The sequence below is a fragment of the Saxophila tyrrhenica genome, assembly GCF_035928015.1.
Source record: "Saxophila tyrrhenica strain CCFEE 5935 chromosome Unknown scaffold_35, whole genome shotgun sequence".
NCBI classification, from domain to species: domain Eukaryota; kingdom Fungi; phylum Ascomycota; class Dothideomycetes; order Mycosphaerellales; family Extremaceae; genus Saxophila; species Saxophila tyrrhenica.
The window spans coordinates 1-17100 of NW_027041767.1; the positions used below are offsets into that span (position 1 = coordinate 1).

Sequence of the window (17100 nt, forward strand, 5' to 3'; positions counted from 1 at the left end):
TCGAATGCATTCGCCAGATTTCTAAAGGCGGCGCTGACGTCGCGCGGCATAGGTAGAGAGTGCTCATTGTGCGGATGTCGGTCGCCGGAGGTGTCTATCTGTTCGAGCGTGCTGAAGAAGGTGCTGAGGTCGGGTCGGCGATGAGGCCGCTCGGGTTGGGCGGCGGACGGTATGCCGTGTTCGACTGGGAGGTGTTAGCGGGCTGTAGTACTTGCAATATAAGGGGATGAGTTACCCTCGTATCCTGACATCTTCTTCTAGAACGGATCTACGTGTTGCGAGGAAGAAAGGGTCTCAGACGGAGGATATATGTGCCTGCTGCCAAACAGGCACCTCCGAGGTGACGCATGTGAAGAGCCGCAGATCAGCCGAAGGATGGAAGTGAACTCCAGCTGGACTCTACTTTGCATGCCTCGCCTTAGTACTCTTGGACGACTGCAGCATATCAAGGCTGACAACATGGTCTGGACACTGGCGAGATATCATGTCCGACATGCCCACGACGAACGAGGACGATGAGAACCTTCAAATCCCTTCTGCCGGTCAGCAGCTCGCGACTCCCACTTTGAGTCCAATCAGCGAGCATGGAGATCGCGGGACTCAGCCATTTCCGAACTACGAGATAGATGGAAGCACAGAAGAAGTAGTCGCGAACGGAAAGAAGGAGACAGAGGACAACGCGATATCTGTACAGACGAATGGCTTCAAACACCGGGACAGCAGGCGTAGCAGCGCCAGTTCGCCAAAGACTGCGAAGCTCTCGCCAACACAACTCCACGATCTTGTGCAGTCACCCGACAACCTGCCCGTGAGAGCCTTGAAGAATCCGGTGGAAGATGTGCCGGTGCTGAACGGCACGAGTCCAGTGAATGGTACAGGTTCAGAGCACGGGCTTGGGCTGGGCTTGAATGGCATATCAAAGTCTACCGACAGCGCCACGGAGACATCTGATCAGTATGGTAGTGTGGACGCATCTCCAACCCTGCCGAAATTGGGGAGCATAACGGCAACCCCAGGCGCCGTCACCACCGCCCGTCCACCGAAAGCCGTCCGCTCAGCCTCTTCTCCGTTGATCCACAGGAAGCAATCAGCATCACGAACGTCGAAGGCGAAGCCACCGACTCTAGCGTTGAAATTCGACGACGAAAGTACTGGACCACCCAATGGCAACCTCAAAGTGCTGACCTCCAAGGAAGCCCAGGCATCTCCAATGCCCTCCTTCATCCCCGTGCCTCCTCTGTCATTTCCAACATATCTGCAGCTGGAGCTGGCCTCCGACCGACCTTCAGCGTTGTACATCCATAGATCAGCGACCAGTGACTTCCCATACGAATCTGCCAAGATCAAGTTTGAGCGTCTGCTGAACTTCCTGCTGTTGCCGCCAATTCTGGAGCAGGTCCTATGGTTCGGAGCTATAGCATGCTTGGACGCCTGGCTCTACACCTTCACGATCCTGCCATTACGATTTCTGAAAGCTGTAGCGATACTGGGCCAGTGGGTCGCACAGAATGTGGCCAGGGAGGTGCATGATCTGGGTACATTCGTGTACTCCGGTGTTGGGAGAGTCTGGCAGCGGCGAAGGCAGAGCTCCGTCGCGAGCTCACGGCGTCCTTCGATTGCTGCTAGTGACCACTCTCGACGACCATCTGTGACCGATGCAGCCGCTGATAGCACGCCTCGGCCGAATGGGCCCGCCTTCCCTGTTCAGTCGGAGAGGAAGCGCAAGACGGACGCCAAGATTCGGCATCGACGTACAAGGTCCACGCCATCGCTTCTGCTGCCAAACCACAAAGCCGACATACTGCAGGGGTTGCTCATAGCGGCAAGCTGCACAATCCTGATGTGGTTCGATGCCAGCCGCATGTACCACAGCATTCGTGGCCAGGCGGCCATTAAGCTCTACGTGATATACAACGTGCTCGAAGTTTTCGACCGCCTATTCTCAGCTCTGGGACAAGACGTGCTCGAATGCCTGTTCAGCAGAGAGACACTGGAGCGTAACGAGAACGGGCGCAGCAAGATCATACGGCCACTCTGGATGTTCATGCTCGCCCTGGTCTACAATGTCATTCACGCGACAGCCCTCTTCTACCAGGTGGTGACGCTCAATGTGGCCGTCAACTCGTACTCGAACGCTCTACTCACCCTCCTGATGAGCAATCAGTTTGTGGAGATCAAGGGCACAGTGTTCAAGAAGTTTGAGAAGGAGAATCTGTTCCAACTTACCTGCGCCGACGTTGTCGAGCGGTTCCAGCTCTGGCTCATGCTTCTGATCATTGCTTTGAGGAATATCGTGGAGGTTGGCGGCCTCAGCATCAGCCTTAACACTGCCTTTAGCGGCGCTGCGTCGCCAACCGATAATATGGCGCCCAATGCAACCGGCATCCCACTGACATCTGGATTCGTGATTCCGAAAGCCTTTACGCTGATGCCGAAGTGGACCGGCGAGCTGCTTGGGCCATTTTTGATCGTCCTGGGCAGCGAAGCACTGGTCGACTGGTGCAAGCACGCCTACATCTCGAAGTTCAACAACGTCAAGCCGAACATCTACGGCCGCTTCCTAGACGTCCTGGCCAAGGATTACTACTCGCACGCTTTCGCTGACCAGAATCTTACCAAGCGACTCGGGCTGCCAGTCATTCCGCTCAGCTGCCTCTTCATCCGCGCGTGTATGCAGACCTATCACATGTTTCTTGCAACTCACATGCCGCTGCCTGTCCCATCGAGCGCTACCAGTATCTCATTCGAATCAGACGCTGCAGCGAACTCGCCTTCTACGACCGCCGCACTCCAGCACGTGGACCACATCTTTCGCCGTGCTCTTGGACGTTCCTCATTTGGTGCCGGCGGTGATGCTGCCTCGTCCGCCTTCTCCTGGTGGAGCCTAGACGACATCATCGCCTTTGCGACCATGGCGATCTTCTTCCTTGCGCTCTACCTCGTCCTCTTGGCTCTCAAGCTCGTTCTGGGCATGGCCCTCTTATCTTTCGCCCGCAAACGGTACAAAGGCATGAAAGAGCGCGAGCACCAAATCGTGGACACACACGGCAAGCGGGTCGGCGGCTGGGGCGTTGTGGAAGTCAACGAGGACAAGCGACGCTGGATCTACGAGGACGATCCGGACGCTTTGCGAGATCTGCGGGAGCGCGAGGAGAGAGGGAGGAAGAAGGCGGAGAAGGGCGAGATGAAGTTGGATGGCGTGCAGCGGTATGGTATGGTTGCGAAGCGGATATGGTGAATGACTTCCGTCGGTAACTGCGATTGCTCGTACGCCAAGTTACTGTTGACGGCCTGACACGAGATGCGTTAGAACACCAAGCTTTCGGCACCCACACCGGTCCGGGTAGGACGCCTTACAATGGATCTTTATCACAGAGAATGGCAACCAACCAACGAGAGTAATGTGGTCGCGTCGGATTCGGTTGGAGCTGGGAAAATACTCCCATCAACCGCATCTACACAGTGATCCGCTTTCACTGACACGTGCTTACGCTTGGTTGTCGAAATGCTCATGATATGGCTCCGACGACCTACTCCAATTGTGACTTGCTCCGACGATTACGGGACTCGGCAAGGTATCCTGCAGTGCACAGCGGCACACATCAGGGATCAAAGCACTGACAAACGTGATTATAAGCTCAGTCCTCAAAACTCTGACCTTTCACTGGTTGTTTGCCTTCTTGCCAGGCAACAGAATAAAACCCATGAAGCAATCGACCAAGCCATAAGCTTGGCGCGTTCCCCCAACCCAATCGGGCCTCTGGTCTTGAGGCTGATACACGCAGAAGTATGCAGACACTCGTCAAGGCGATGTACCTATTCGCGGGATATGTCACGGCGTAGTCGTCCACGTCGTCCTCTCGTATTGCCCTCCAATATGACCCTCTCCTTCCCTAGGCTCGACAAAGTATCGTCCACAGCTTCTCAACATCCAACATGCCATTGCGCAACGTACAATTGACAACCATGCTGCGAGCTGCCTTGGCATTGGCCTTTCTACTGTTTCTTGGAACTCGTTTCGCCGAGATCAAGATCCCCCAAAAGGTACAACTGTTGCTCGGCATCGACAGACCCCTCGTGCGCATCGTCCAGCAGTTCCCACCGGGGACGTGGATCAACGACATTGCCGTCGATCATGATGGGCAACTACTCGTCACCTTTGCTTCAGCGCCAGAAGTCTGGTTAGTTGGACCAGAAGGTAACATTGCGAAGTTGGTTCACCGATTTGAAGGCACGACATCTGCCTCCGGGATTGCAGAGCTGAAAGACGATGTCTTCGTTGTGACAGCCGGCAACTGGTCTGTCGAGAGGCTGGGCGAGCGAGGGTCGGTGAGTTGCTGCCGTCACCTTTCATGTCGAAGAGGTGTGGACTGACTGGAGCGGTCGACAGTGGAGCATGTGGACCATCAACACGAGCCCTCACAAGCACGACGCAGCCAATATCACCAAAGTCGCGGATGTGCCGGAGCTACGCAGTCCAACAGGCATCGCTGCCCTCCCGTCGAAGACCGAGGCGGTCGTCGTCGCAGACGCATCGACTGGAATGGTATATCGCATCGATGTCTGGACCGGCGAGCGTACTGTCATCCCTACAGACGCGCTCTTGGAACCGACAGAGTATGCGCCCGTCTGGTTGGGCGTCTCGAGCATTGCTGTTCGTAACTTAACTCCGTCACGAGAAAGGTCTGGAACTGAAGACAAGTGGTACCTCTACTTTACACGAACCTTCGGCGATCCTTCACTCGGCCGCATATCGCTCAACGTCCACGGCGAGGAGGCCGGCAAAGCTGCTGCGCCGGCAGAAGAGATCGTGCGTCGGACGCCGGGGAATGTCGAGGTGAATGACTTCGCCATCGACCGCGAAGGCACCATTTGGCTCGCGGCGAGCATCTCCCACGGCATATTGAGTGTTGATGAGAAGAGTCAAGCGCAGATACCAGTAGAGCTTAGCGGGAATAACGCAATAGGCGCAGCGACAGCTGTTGCGTTTGGCAGGAGGTCGAAAGATCGCGACATACTGTACGTAGCGACGAGGGAGGGGGTTTCACGGCCAATTGCTGGGAATGAGTGGGCTGCGAAGATAGTAGCGATAGATACTTCGCAGCTGCGGATACAATCAAGAGAATATTGAAGAGTACTGTGTAGTAGCCCCGTTGAAAGTGCAGTACCTATCGCTAGTCTACTGTTCGCGGCCGTACAATCACTTCTCCGTGTCCTCCATCATCTCGACAACATCACGCGGTAGCAAGCAGCAGACTCTGTATCATCTTCGTTGATGTTGGGATTGTTTGCGCAGCCTGCGACACGACGCGAGGAATCCATCCTCCATTACGCAACATTGGCACAAGATTCTGGCGCTGCGTACATGAGGACCGGTCACCTACGGGCTGTTGTGTTGTCAGCAAGATGTCATAAACAGTCTAAAGTTGATGGTATCCTCACTTATGAGCATCCTCCACCGGCATCGGCTCAACACCAGCGACCTCCGCAGCCTTCGGCCTTGGCGCCTGCTGCTCATCCTTCATGAATGGGAACGTCAAGACCTCCTTGATGCTGTAGTGGTTCGTCAAGAACATCACCATCCGATCGATGCCCATGCCCCAACCGCCAGTCGGTGGCAGCCCGTACTCCATCGCGGTCAAGAATCCCTCGTCGAGCGGTTGAGCCTCATCGTCACCCTGGGCCTTCTGCCGTGCCTGCTCCTCGAATCGGAGACGCTGGTCGAAGGGATCGTTCAACTCGGTGTACGCGTTGACGATCTCCTTCTTGCAGACGAAGGCCTCGAAGCGCTCGCAAAGACCCGGATTGTTCCGGTGGTACTTGGCGAGTGGACTCATCATCTGCGGGTGACCGGTGATGAAGGTGGGGTTGACACACTTCTCCTCGATGAACTCACCGACGAGCTTGTCGATCATGCGCGCGTTAGTCAGAGGTGGTGAGCATTCGACACCAGTCTTCTTGAGCATGCGCTTGAGGAAGTCGTTGGTCTCATTAGTATGCAGCTGGTCGCTGGGTGGGAAGGTCTCGCCGCATGCTTCTTCGAGCGCGGGCATCATCTCCACCCTCTTCCATGGCTTGGCCCAGTTGACGTTGTAGACCTCGCCGGTCTGTGTGGTAAAGGAGGTCTCTGTGCCGCCAGTCACATCCTTGACGAGGCCTTCTACGAGTTCTTCGGTGCGCTCCATAACATCGTAGACGTCTGAGAAGGCTTCGTAGTACTCGCATGAAGTGAACTCGGGGTTGTGTGTCAAGTCAATACCCTCGTTCCGGAATTGCCGACCAAGCTCGTAGACCTTGTGGATGCCGCCAATTACCAGCTGCTTGAGAGGTAGCTCGGTGGCGATCCGGAGGGCAAGCGTCATCTTCAGCTCGTTGTGCTCAGTGTAGAAGGGCTTGGCGGTGGCGCCTCCTGCACTCTTCATCAAGATGGGTGTCTCGAGTTCGTAGAAGCCGTTGTTGTCGAAGTAGTTTCGGATGTACTTGATGATCCGTGCGCGCGTCTTGAAGGTCTCGACTGTCGACTTGTTCATGATAAGGTCGAGGTGGCGGTTGCGGTACCTCTCTTCCTGATCCTTGAAGCCGTAATGCTCGGATGGGATTTGATGCAAGCAGGGTGCGAGAAGCTTGACTTCTTGCGCAAAGATTGAGAGCTCGCCAGGATTGTCTTCTCTCTTCGGGCTGGTGCGTCCAGGAAAGCCAGTGACACCGATGATGTCTCCTCGCCGCAGATGATCGTGCTGATCGGTGAAGGAGATCGTGCTGGTGTTTTCCAAGTTCGTCGCCATGATCTGGATCTCTGCCCCGTCTACAGCAACCTCGTAGAATCGCAGGTTCTCGCCGGACTGTCGGATGTTGTAGATACGGCATCCTATGCTGATCGTGCGGTCGCGAACCAAGTCGCCCTTCTTGAGATGTCCATACTCGGACTCGAAGTTGCGAAGATCGTAGGTGACGTGGAACTTGTGGGGGTATGGGTTTGGGCTGTTGGTTTCCTTCATACGCTTGACGGCGCGTGACCGGATCTCGAAGTATTGCTGGTCGCCCATGTTAGCATGCACTTGTGAATTGATCTATCACTGGGAAGAAGAAGAAGGGGACGAGGACGGGTTTCCGGAGAAGGGGCCCTATATGTCCACGTCTGACTCAAAGATCGGTATTCATTGTTGACTCACGTTCGCATTCAATTTGCCCTCTTCCTCCTCTTGTGTCGCGGCCTTCCTCTTCGGCTGAGGTGGAGGTTGCTTGGTGGCTTCCTTCTCTGCCTTCTTCGCGTCCTTCTCGCGCTGCTTCTGCCTCTTCTTCAACTCCGTCTTGCTGACCATTTCGCCGGTAACTTCATCCTTGAGAAGGTTTGGCTGTGGGCTGTCTGAGGTTGTCATATCTTTGACCTTGTCTGCCACGTTCTGGACTGCGTCCTTGACAGTGTCTGCTGTCTCTTGCGTCGACATCTTGTTTGTTCGCGGGCCTTGAAACACGCCGAGTGTGTTTCCAATGGCTTGCTATAATTTTGTGCGATTGAGTCAGTCCTGCAGTGCAGTCAGGCGGGGTTTATCTCGGAAGGTATGCCGAGATATGCCAAGACAACGATCTCGACATTGAATACACCTTTCACCATCTCACTACATTCAGTGGTGTTCGGCAGACATCCGTTAACCCCACTGGAGATCTGTGTTATCCTAGACTGGACCCTAGTCTCAACCATGATCTCCTTGGACTATACCTACGATCAAGCGCTCACAGGTAGACGACTAAACGCCTGTTCTCCTACAGAACATTGATTGCTATGGGCATCACGCACCGTTCGTCTTCCCTGTGTTCCTTCTTTTCCGAGGGAGAAGCTCCGCCTTCGGTGTTGCTATGATCTTGGAGTGCTGGTCCTTGTGCTTCACCAACGCCTCAAATCCTTGCTCTACAACATCCTCCAGGCCAATCCTGGCCGTGATCATGCTCTCCGCGCCTGCAAACTTGCCTGTCGAGAGAGCGGTCAGTAAGTCATTCGTTACCGTGAGCTCTGTCGGACCGTTAGTGCCTCACCAGCAACGAAGTCCTTCACCACAGCCGCAAAATCTGCATCATCATAGGCCAGCGAAGTCCTGATATCGATCTCCTTCATCATGAAGAACTGCATTGGAATCTTATCGTCCTTGTTAGCGGGTTTACACGAACTCCTGATCAGGAGACTCACAGTAAAAGGCCCTTCCCACCCGGCGACATTGACGTATGTGCCTTTGGGTCTCAAAGCATCGAAGCCATCCTTCATCCCGGGCTCAATGCCAGCACAATCGAACACCAAATCAACGCCCTTGCCATCGGTCAATTTCCGACACTCGTCCGCGACCTTCTCCTGCATTGGATTGAATATCCGCGAGCACCAGCCTTTACATTGCTTCTGCCTCAGCGCCGTCGGCTCCGAGACGTACACCTGCGTTGCTCCAAGTGCCTTCAAATTGCACAGGACCGAGAACCCAACTGGCCCACCACCAACAACCAGGATCGACATGTCCTTGATCTTCTCGTCCGGAACATTAGCCTGTTTAACAGCTCTCCTCGCAACAGCAAGCGGCTCGATCAACACAGCATGATCCAGCTGCATATCTTCAGGCAAAGGATAGCACATAAACTGCCTGACCGCCACCTGCTCCGAGAACCCGCCGCCACCTCCACCACTCAAGCCCAAGAAACCCCAGCTAGGGCACGTATTCGTACTACCCTCGTTGCAAGAGAAGCAGCTCTGGCAGTTCAGCCTCGGATCACACATCACAGGCATCCCAGCCTTCAGCGGCGTGCCATCCGCGCTGACCGCACCGTCCGGGGCTTGTGCTATGTGCCCACAGAACTCATGGCCGATGGTGATGGGGAGGTGGTCGCCGGTCGATGCGTGCGGACGTTCAGGCTTAGGTATTACAAGCGGTCCTACAGAATATTCGTGAAGATCAGTGCCGCAGATTCCGGCCCAGGCAACATCGATGAGAATTTCTCCGTCGTTCGGTATGGGTGTATCAATGTCTTCGATGCGGATGTCGTGGTTGTCGTAGAAGCGTGCTGCTTTCATTGTGGGATATCGATCATCGAACAACTTCTGTGAATAGATCGGAGGGTCTTAGGAACTTTGCTGATCATGCATAATTTCGAAATTGAACTACCTGTGGTTCAATGTAGGCCATATATCGTCGGTTTCACATGCAGCTGCTAACGACACCCGGCTGAGCATCGTGAGGGGCGGAGGTCGCCTCGGCTCATTCCAAGAGCTTGTGCAGCAGCAGCTCGAGTTCATCCAGTACAAGCTTCGATCGAATCGATATCAGTTCTTTGCGATCCTTTTAGCTTGCTACAATGAACGCATACTCGAGACAGTCAAGCCAAAGCACCTCGTAAAGCCTACTCCAACTCCTCAAACCGCCCCTCATCCACCGCCTGCTGCACCGGATTCTTAACATCCACCACACCAGTAGCTTTCAGCCTCTCAAACAGCACAAACAAACGCTCTGCCTCTCTCTCCTTCTCCTCAGGGCTCATCTCCTGCCTCTCCTTGTTGGCCTTGTCCGCCTCCTCGGCGCTCAGTCTCTGCCCAGTGACAGGATTGTAGCCAATACCACTGTCAGCGTCTCCATCGCTTGATATACTGCCCGCTTCGGCTGCAGTGGCAGGTACTTCAATGTTATGGCTCATCAGGAAGCCGGATGCGAAGCCGTAGCCGATGTTCTTGACGAACTTGTTTGCGTCTTTGTCGCTAAGTTCGAAGAGCAGGCTGGAGATGTTCTCTCGTAGCGTGGGAAGTGCGGGCGAGCAGGAAAGTCTCAGTAAGCGGGCGGCCATCGTGTCTCCTGTGCCGAGAGGCTTGTCGCGGTCTCGCTCTCGAGGGAGCATGATCCAGCGCATCCACTCTTTCATCTGTGGCTGCGCCAGTTCGTATAGACGTCTAATGAGAGTACAAAGCGGTGCAGCTGCCTGGTCCAGCTCGCTCTCGGGCATGGTCATGATCGCTTTGTTAAAGATCGATGTGAGCTTGTCGACCACTTCTTCCGGGCTGGAATACGGAAAGAGTGGGCTTGATCGCGTCTCCGGTCCGAAGGTCGTTTTCTTCTCTGATGAGCCGAGATCCAGGTTCAGCAGAGCGTTGAGCATATAAGTGATCGGTGATTGAAGCGGCGGAGTTGGGAGAGGATGATTTATGACCAGCCGGACCAGTGGCTCGATGGAAGGGCTGAACTTCTGCACCAGATCGGGGTAGTAGTAGGTAATGTTGAACATGAGTTTCAGCGTCTCCACCAGCGACATGCCCACCATAGGCGAGCTTTCTGACTTGCGTCTGCCACTCTTAGTAGAAAACGCTTTAGCGTGGCCGGCGATGTTCTGGTTGATGCTTTCATCCAGCTGATTCTGGTCAACCAACTCGTCAAAGTCGACTTTGGTGTTATATGTTAGGAGAAACAGCATTCTAGATATCACGAACTCATCGTCGCGGTCATCGACCTTGAGTCTTTCGGCAGCTTTGGGGGCGTAGCCGATATCGACGAATGTCTGCCGGCTTGGCTCGTGTAGCAGGAAGGCATTTGCAAGGCATCTTAGAGCTTCTCTAGATCCAGGTAGAGCCTTTGTGTCGGTCACATCCAGGCCATATCTCGAGATGATGGAGATACCCTGCGTCGCGGAGTCAGCTGCGATCATGGATAGGAGGTTTCTTTCTGGCCTCACGCGTTTCGAGAAGATGGGACCAGCGGTGCTTGCATCGCGGCCGCATACTTTGACATCGACAAGGAGACTCTCTAGCTCTACACTACCGTCAGTACTGCACGTCATCCCTTACGCAGCCACCCATGCATACGTTTGAAAGAGAGCTTCGCGCTTTCGAGATTCTCCTCTAGCTCTGAAAGCAGCCTGTCGATGTCTTTCGTGCCTGTTCCATCAATCAGATCATGCTATGGTGCTTCAAAGATTGTACAACATCGATACCTGTACCTTGCGTGGGCGCTGCGGTCCTTGAGAAGGCAAGCATCGCATGAAAGTACTGTTCTGGCGACGACTTGCGCAAGCCTCAGATGTTGTCGGCGAAAGCAGTACGCTATTGCGGTGGGCTCGCGCTGCAGTTAGATGAGGGTATTCTGACGATGGCATAGAATATCAGATGTATGTACTGTAGTCTAGAGCGTCGCTTCCCCGCAAACACTTTTCGGGTTGATCAGGCCACGCGAATCGGCCCGGCCGGAGAAACTCTAGATTGAATCACGTCTCTCGCGTTCAGGCGCGTCTCTGGACCTCACGCTTCAAGCGAGGTCGTGGTTCTTTTCTGTCCACGCAATGCAACTTTGTCCTAGAGTACTGAAGGCTGTTCTCTAGCTGTATGATAGACGATGCTGTCCGCTGGGAATTCTAGGTTCCTTTCCATGACAGAACAGCCGCCGACTCCACCACGAGACATTTCCAAGGCAGTCGACGATGCCATCAAGTTTCTAGACGACAGCAACGAAATCGAGCATTTGAGCACTGGTCCAGTCATACACACTGCCACCACGCGAAGACCCAGCGATGACTCTGCCTGTGCCACGCCATCATCGTCACAAGAGAATGCGGCAGTGCCTCCAGGCTCGCGTCGTGTCGACTTCTCACCACACCCACGCTATCACAGCATAGCGCCCGTCGGCCAGGCGAGCTCACCGCACGCACAGCTCCTCAAGTGGTCGCCATCAAGGAATGCGAAGCCTGTGAAATCTATCTTGAAGCGATCTCACGCTCCGCCACCAACCCCGGACGACCTTGAATCGAAGCCCAGTTACTTCTCACCAACAGTTCCCGGAAGCTTCAACAAAATGTTGCAGTCAGTTCTTCAGCAGCTTGCTGGCCCTTCGAGGTCGGCTAGGTTGGACTCCTACCAGGCGCTCCTCGGTGCATTCAAGGTCTACAAGGACCCGCCAGACGTCTCTGCTATGCAGCAGAAGATGGATACTGTGATGCAATTCATCGCTCGCGATATGGCGTGGAAAACGATGGACGGCAAGCTGGACAAGGGCATAATCTCTCAAGCACTCTACCTCACAGGCACCATCTTGGCCAACTCGAGCTTAAGCGGCGCTCTCGACGACGACTTCCGAACCTTCCTCATCGACCGGTCTATCGTAGTGTTGGAGCAGCCGGGCATGCCAAAGCCGATCATGAAGACGCATGCTCATTTGATGGGTATTCAGCAATTCCACTCTTCGCTCATGACCCCAGGAAAGGCGGAGAAGCTGTTGAGCGCTCTCCAGACCGTGGAAGAGCGTTGCACGGGCAATGGGATCGTCACTGGCCGGCTACTCACCTACAACCGCTTGCTGGAACAAGCACCGAACGTGATGCTCAGCCGCATATCCGATTGGCTCCCTCATGTCTTTCATGGAATGCTGAGTAGCATCGACGATACACGGAAGCGAGCTATTGAGACATGCACGACCGGAGGCCTTCGGCTGGGCACTTCTCCGAACGCAGCAAAGGCCCTGGAGGACCTCCTTCGGAGTGATGATGAAGAAGGCGAAAATTATCTGCTGTACCTCAGTAGGCGCTTGAGTGAGATGGTACATTCGAAAGAAAACGGAAAGTACGCTCCAAAGATATGGGCGGCTGTTGTTCTCTTCTACCGGAGCAAGCGAAAGCCGTTGGAGAGGTGGCCAAAATTCAAAGCCTGCTGGCTGAGCATCATACAGGACTGCTTCAACTCCAGCGACATCGACACTCGTCGGGAGGCTACTCTTGCTTGGAACAAGCTGGTCTTTGCAACTATGCCTGATGCATCCACCTCGAGAAACTTCCTCTCAATGCTGCAGATCCCCATCTCCTCGGCCCTCAACAGACGTGTGAAGGGTAGCTTCGGGGCAGAGTCGAAACGTTGCATGCTTGACTGCTACTACAACCTCCTCCACTACGGTCTTCGCCCTGGTCTGTCCTTGGAGGAGTACGACGCTGCTTGGGAGGTCTTGGTCGAGCCAATTCTCTCGACAATGATCAAGTTGGACTCAAAGAGTCGAAACGATGCAAGCCGCATCCTGCACGGCCTACTCAGTCCAAATCCACTGTCTGGTGAGTGGAATGCCATAGCTGCTCTTGGCTCTGACCCCATTAAGGTCGAAGAACTTCCGATGCTGCAGCCGCGGTGGGTACGATCGCGTATTGGCAAGGTCCTGCGACTGGTTGAAACCATTCTCGAAGCAACTTTGAAGAGGCCTGAGCATCCACATGAAGCGTTCGATGCGGTATGGAAGGTGCTGATGCACTGCACAGCGCAAGCGGGCGCCCAGGAAGTGAAAACCACTAGCGAGCTCAAGGAAGCCATTGCGCTGCTTGTCAGCATGCTCCGGCGTATCTGGCAGGGCCAAGCAGGATCGGTCCAGGGTTCTGACTTCCAGGGCTGGATTGAGCTTTATACCTCTGTTGTAGCGACCATGGCTGAGCAGCTTGGCTCAGCGCCGCTCGTCGAAGACATTCTGGCCAAGACAGATACCAACGGCATTGAGGTCGCGCCTACCCCTTCGCAAAGACTACCGAAACACCAGAGCGCGCCTGTGTCTCCAATGGTCATCCTTCTCGGTCAATACTACCATCGACCGGCAGGAGTGATGTCGAATGATGCATTCCGCGCATGCTTCGGCTCTCTACTCCAACGGTTCGTAACTGCTAGAGCCGGCCCATCGGCCAAGGTTGAGTTCCTGCGGCGTTCCTTGTACTCGTGGGTGGAAGACCCCCAGGTCCAAGCCGATCCTACGACGATCGCCGACCTGTGGATGGTGGTAGCCGATGTTAGCACTGACGCCCTGCAACCGGACGTCAAGTCTCCTGGAGGCCAGGAGTCGCAGCATGCAGCCTACGCCATCCGCAATGCCTTGGAAATCCTTACGACCGGACTGCACATTGAAGGTAGCCAGAAACTACAGCCAAGTCTGGCCAATCTGTACAACGCCCTTCTTCGCACGGCAAAAAGTGAAGCAGGTGATGGAGGCGTCGTGATTGCTGTGATGGAACCACTCGCGAAGGCTATACTGGACGACAACGTCGACCACAACAACATCCAGGCAAAGCTGCAGATCACAACGCACATGCTTCGCGAGCCGGCCTGGCCAAGGACGAGGCAAGCTATGGAACAATCACGGAAGGCGCTGTGGGGCGCTGGGCTGCCTCTACAGAAAGCATCACTGTTTGATCCCTTCGACAAGGTGTACAGCCTGATAGTTGACCTGATGACCGTCACTTACAACCAGTTTGAGGAAAACGCAGACTCGATTCTGGACGTATCATCCGACTTTGTCACCTCGGTCATCTGCTTCCTGCAAAAGGCACCCGTCTCGCTTCTGCCAACCGCCCTTCGTAAAGTCCAGGACGGCTTTGTGGTCTGGGTAGAAGCCAAAGCCATGAAGACATCGAGTACCCAGGCCACATCGATGCAGGCAAGCTTAACATTACTGCCCCTGTAATAGTTGCATCAAGCTAACAGCGTTTCTAGGTTTGCAATACATGGTCGAGCGTGATCCTGCTACTACGAACACTACCTTCGAAAGACAGCAATGTTCTCAAAGCCCTCGAGCCTCTTTTGGCCGCCGGCTTTGCAAGCCCGCATCGAAGCATCGTGAATGAGACCATCTTGTTCTGGAACGAGACGTTCGGGAGCCAGCAATCGTTGGCATACCCTCTAAAGCTCGAGGCTGTGCTGAGGGCTCGCCTAGTCGACGCTGAAATCGATCTGCCCGGCTTCCCTGAGAGCGGCGAAGACAGAGTGGAGGCGTCATTGCCGGAGTTCTTCGAAACGCAGAGCCAGCTACCTGGCGCGCCCTTGGGCTTGCAGGACCTCAGCACCACTTGTAGCTCGGTTGCGGCTGCGCAAAGGTCACCACGGCCTGTCTTCCAGAGATCACTGTTTATTTCCAGAAGCTCACCACTCCCTGGCTCGATAGCCAACAACGCCAGCCCATCCACGAAGCGTGCACCCAGAACAGGAAGCTCCACTCCAAAAGCCCGCTTGCGGCACAATGACTCCCAGGTCCAGTTCGCTCCCATTGAGTGGTCGTCACCATTCCAGCCCGCCCACGAGTCGCAAGTCTTGACAGAGCATCAGAAAGAGGTCAAGGCGCGCCAACTACAGAACGCTCAACTGTTCCCGGACTTGTCGTCGAGCCCGGTGGCTCAATCTACTGCTTTGCCGAAACACGTTCCGAGACAGCTCAACTTCACTGCTCATCGAGATTTTACGGAAGGCGACGCAGCGGGAACGCCTACTGGTCTGCCTGATGGTAATGTCTTGCCGAGTGACGATATCCCCTCCTCACCAACGCCGTCATCCACAAGGGCTGCCAGCCAAGGTCCTGCTGAAGCGAATGACGACGATGATGCAGAAGACACGTTGGAGGAAGAGCCACCATCTTCTCCACCGCAAGTAGCGGATGATACCAGGAAGCAAATCGACCTAGATGGTGATCGGGACCTTCCGCCGCAAGAGGAGGTCTTCGTCGATACGACCATAGACCAGGACAACATTGAACTGCCAGAGGCTGCCGCTCTGGTCGACAAAGCTATCCTAGACGATACTACCGAGGTGGATGAGGAACCGCCAACAGAAGACATGGTGTCTGCATCGGAGTTTCCATCTGACTCACACCTTCCGGAAGAGCAGCTTCAGCTGGAGGCGGAAGAAGCTGCCCGGCGTGAGGTGGTTGATGTGGCAGCCTCTCGCAGCGAAGCTGATGATGAAGCTCCTGTTGACTCTCAGGCAGACCCAGCTCGTGCGGACCAGGAAGCCCTGGCCGAGACCGCCGACGTTGTTAAGGATAGGCCACAGGACGTAGACATCAGTCGAGTCGAGAACTCATTCATCGAGCATGAGGAGCAAAACGACGAGACAGCCTCGCAAGCGACTGAAGCCAGTCAAAGCCAATCGAGCCAGAAGAGCAGCAGGAAACGCAGGCGCTCTGGAGGCGTCGTCTACACTGCGAAGAAGGCTCGCAAGCAGCAATCACCTCTTAAGCGGATTTGGTCAAGCTTTGTGGGCGGCACGCAACAAGATGACGATGACTTGGAGGAGGAGATTGTCGTGGCCAGTAGCCAAAGAGTGCAATCACCTGAGCCGACCAAAGCGGAGGAATCCGCAGTCTCCCAGGAGGAGCCTGTCGAAGAGCCATCTCAGCCAGTTGGTGAACCAGCCCAAGAGGAGGCAGGGACGATGCAACCGCCTCCAAAGCGGGGACGTGGAAGGCCAAGGAAGTCTCAGTCAAAGACGCCTACGCCTACTCCCAGCTTACCGGTGTCTGGAATCGCTCGATCGCTGAAGCGAAGAGCGTCAACTATCAGCAATGCGAGCATTGAATCCAGCCAGCCCTCTGCCAGCTTCGTCAAGAACACGCCGGCGCCTGCCAAAGCGGCGAAGCATCAAGGCGGACAGGACACCAGGCACCGCGAGTCATCGCAGGCTACCCAGACCTCTCAAAGCAACGGCATCACAACACGCAAGGCTAAAGCCGTCGTCGTTCACCGGTCCGAAGGTTCGCAGCTCAGCCTGGAGCAGGACAACGGTCAGACGGATGCAGATGAGCTGCAAATCGCAAGCCAGCTAGGCGAGGCCGCTGCATCTCCAGAGCGTCCAATTCTTACACCTCGCAGCATTCTCGGTCGTCTGCGAAATGTTCTAAGCGATTTTAAGGGCATGCTCATGGGCTCGCAGGAGGAGAAGGAGTTTGATGATGTGTTGTTTGAGCTGAGGAGGGAGACGCACGAGGCTGCGAGGCGAGGGAGGGAGGCGTAGAGATTGTGTATAGGAAGGAAGGAAGTGCTTTTGTTGTAGGACATAGCGGCTCTGATAGAGATCGCAATTTGAGAGTGTCCCACAGCATCAGCTTCATCTCCTAGTTGCGAGATGTTCTCGATCTTTGTCGTAATGAATCTCATCGCTTAGGCTCGTTCACCACTCGGAGAACTTCTAGATGTGCTCGTGACGGCGACGGACGATACTGCGTTTCACGAGAAGCCGATCGCTTCCGTGTTGAGTGATATCTGAAACTCGTCTTGCAGATCGGTGCAGCAGTGACTTCATACCATCTCTGTCTTCCAGAATTTTGGAATACAGCCCACTACCTCACAACAACCACT

General features: G+C 54.9%; 6 protein-coding genes across 6 annotated transcripts; 3 read left to right on the forward strand and 3 right to left on the reverse strand.

Annotated features, from left to right (window-relative positions):
* Positions 1–484: 484 nt before the first annotated feature.
* Positions 485–3402, forward strand: LTR77_011185 (uncharacterized protein; the record flags this gene model as incomplete). The annotated part of the gene is made up of 2 exons (XM_064808396.1): positions 485–3212; positions 3311–3402. The coding sequence occupies 2 exons, from the start codon at positions 485–487 to the stop codon at positions 3400–3402; spliced, it is 2820 nt and encodes a 939-aa protein (XP_064653397.1).
* Positions 3403–3966: 564 nt separating this feature from the next.
* LTR77_011186 (uncharacterized protein) lies at positions 3967–5131 on the forward strand (the record flags this gene model as incomplete). The annotated part of the gene is made up of 2 exons (XM_064808397.1): positions 3967–4329; positions 4391–5131. The coding sequence occupies 2 exons, from the start codon at positions 3967–3969 to the stop codon at positions 5129–5131; spliced, it is 1104 nt and encodes a 367-aa protein (XP_064653398.1).
* A 307-nt stretch (positions 5132–5438) lies between these two features.
* KRS1_2 (lysyl-tRNA synthetase) lies at positions 5439–7448 on the reverse strand (the record flags this gene model as incomplete). The annotated part of the gene is made up of 2 exons (XM_064808398.1): positions 5439–7070; positions 7173–7448. 2 exons carry the CDS (start codon positions 7446–7448, stop codon positions 5439–5441), a joined length of 1908 nt encoding a protein of 635 aa, XP_064653399.1.
* A 342-nt stretch (positions 7449–7790) lies between these two features.
* On the reverse strand, positions 7791–9052 carry LTR77_011188 (uncharacterized protein; the record flags this gene model as incomplete). Its single annotated transcript, XM_064808399.1, has 2 exons — positions 7791–7969; positions 8035–9052. The coding sequence occupies 2 exons, from the start codon at positions 9050–9052 to the stop codon at positions 7791–7793; spliced, it is 1197 nt and encodes a 398-aa protein (XP_064653400.1).
* A 326-nt stretch (positions 9053–9378) lies between these two features.
* On the reverse strand, positions 9379–10996 carry LTR77_011189 (uncharacterized protein; the record flags this gene model as incomplete). Its single annotated transcript, XM_064808400.1, has 4 exons — positions 9379–10641; positions 10696–10772; positions 10826–10897; positions 10954–10996. The coding sequence occupies 4 exons, from the start codon at positions 10994–10996 to the stop codon at positions 9379–9381; spliced, it is 1455 nt and encodes a 484-aa protein (XP_064653401.1).
* Positions 10997–11384: 388 nt separating this feature from the next.
* On the forward strand, positions 11385–16756 carry LTR77_011190 (uncharacterized protein; the record flags this gene model as incomplete). Its single annotated transcript, XM_064808401.1, has 2 exons — positions 11385–14434; positions 14527–16756. The coding sequence occupies 2 exons, from the start codon at positions 11385–11387 to the stop codon at positions 16754–16756; spliced, it is 5280 nt and encodes a 1759-aa protein (XP_064653402.1).
* Positions 16757–17100: the final 344 nt, after the last annotated feature.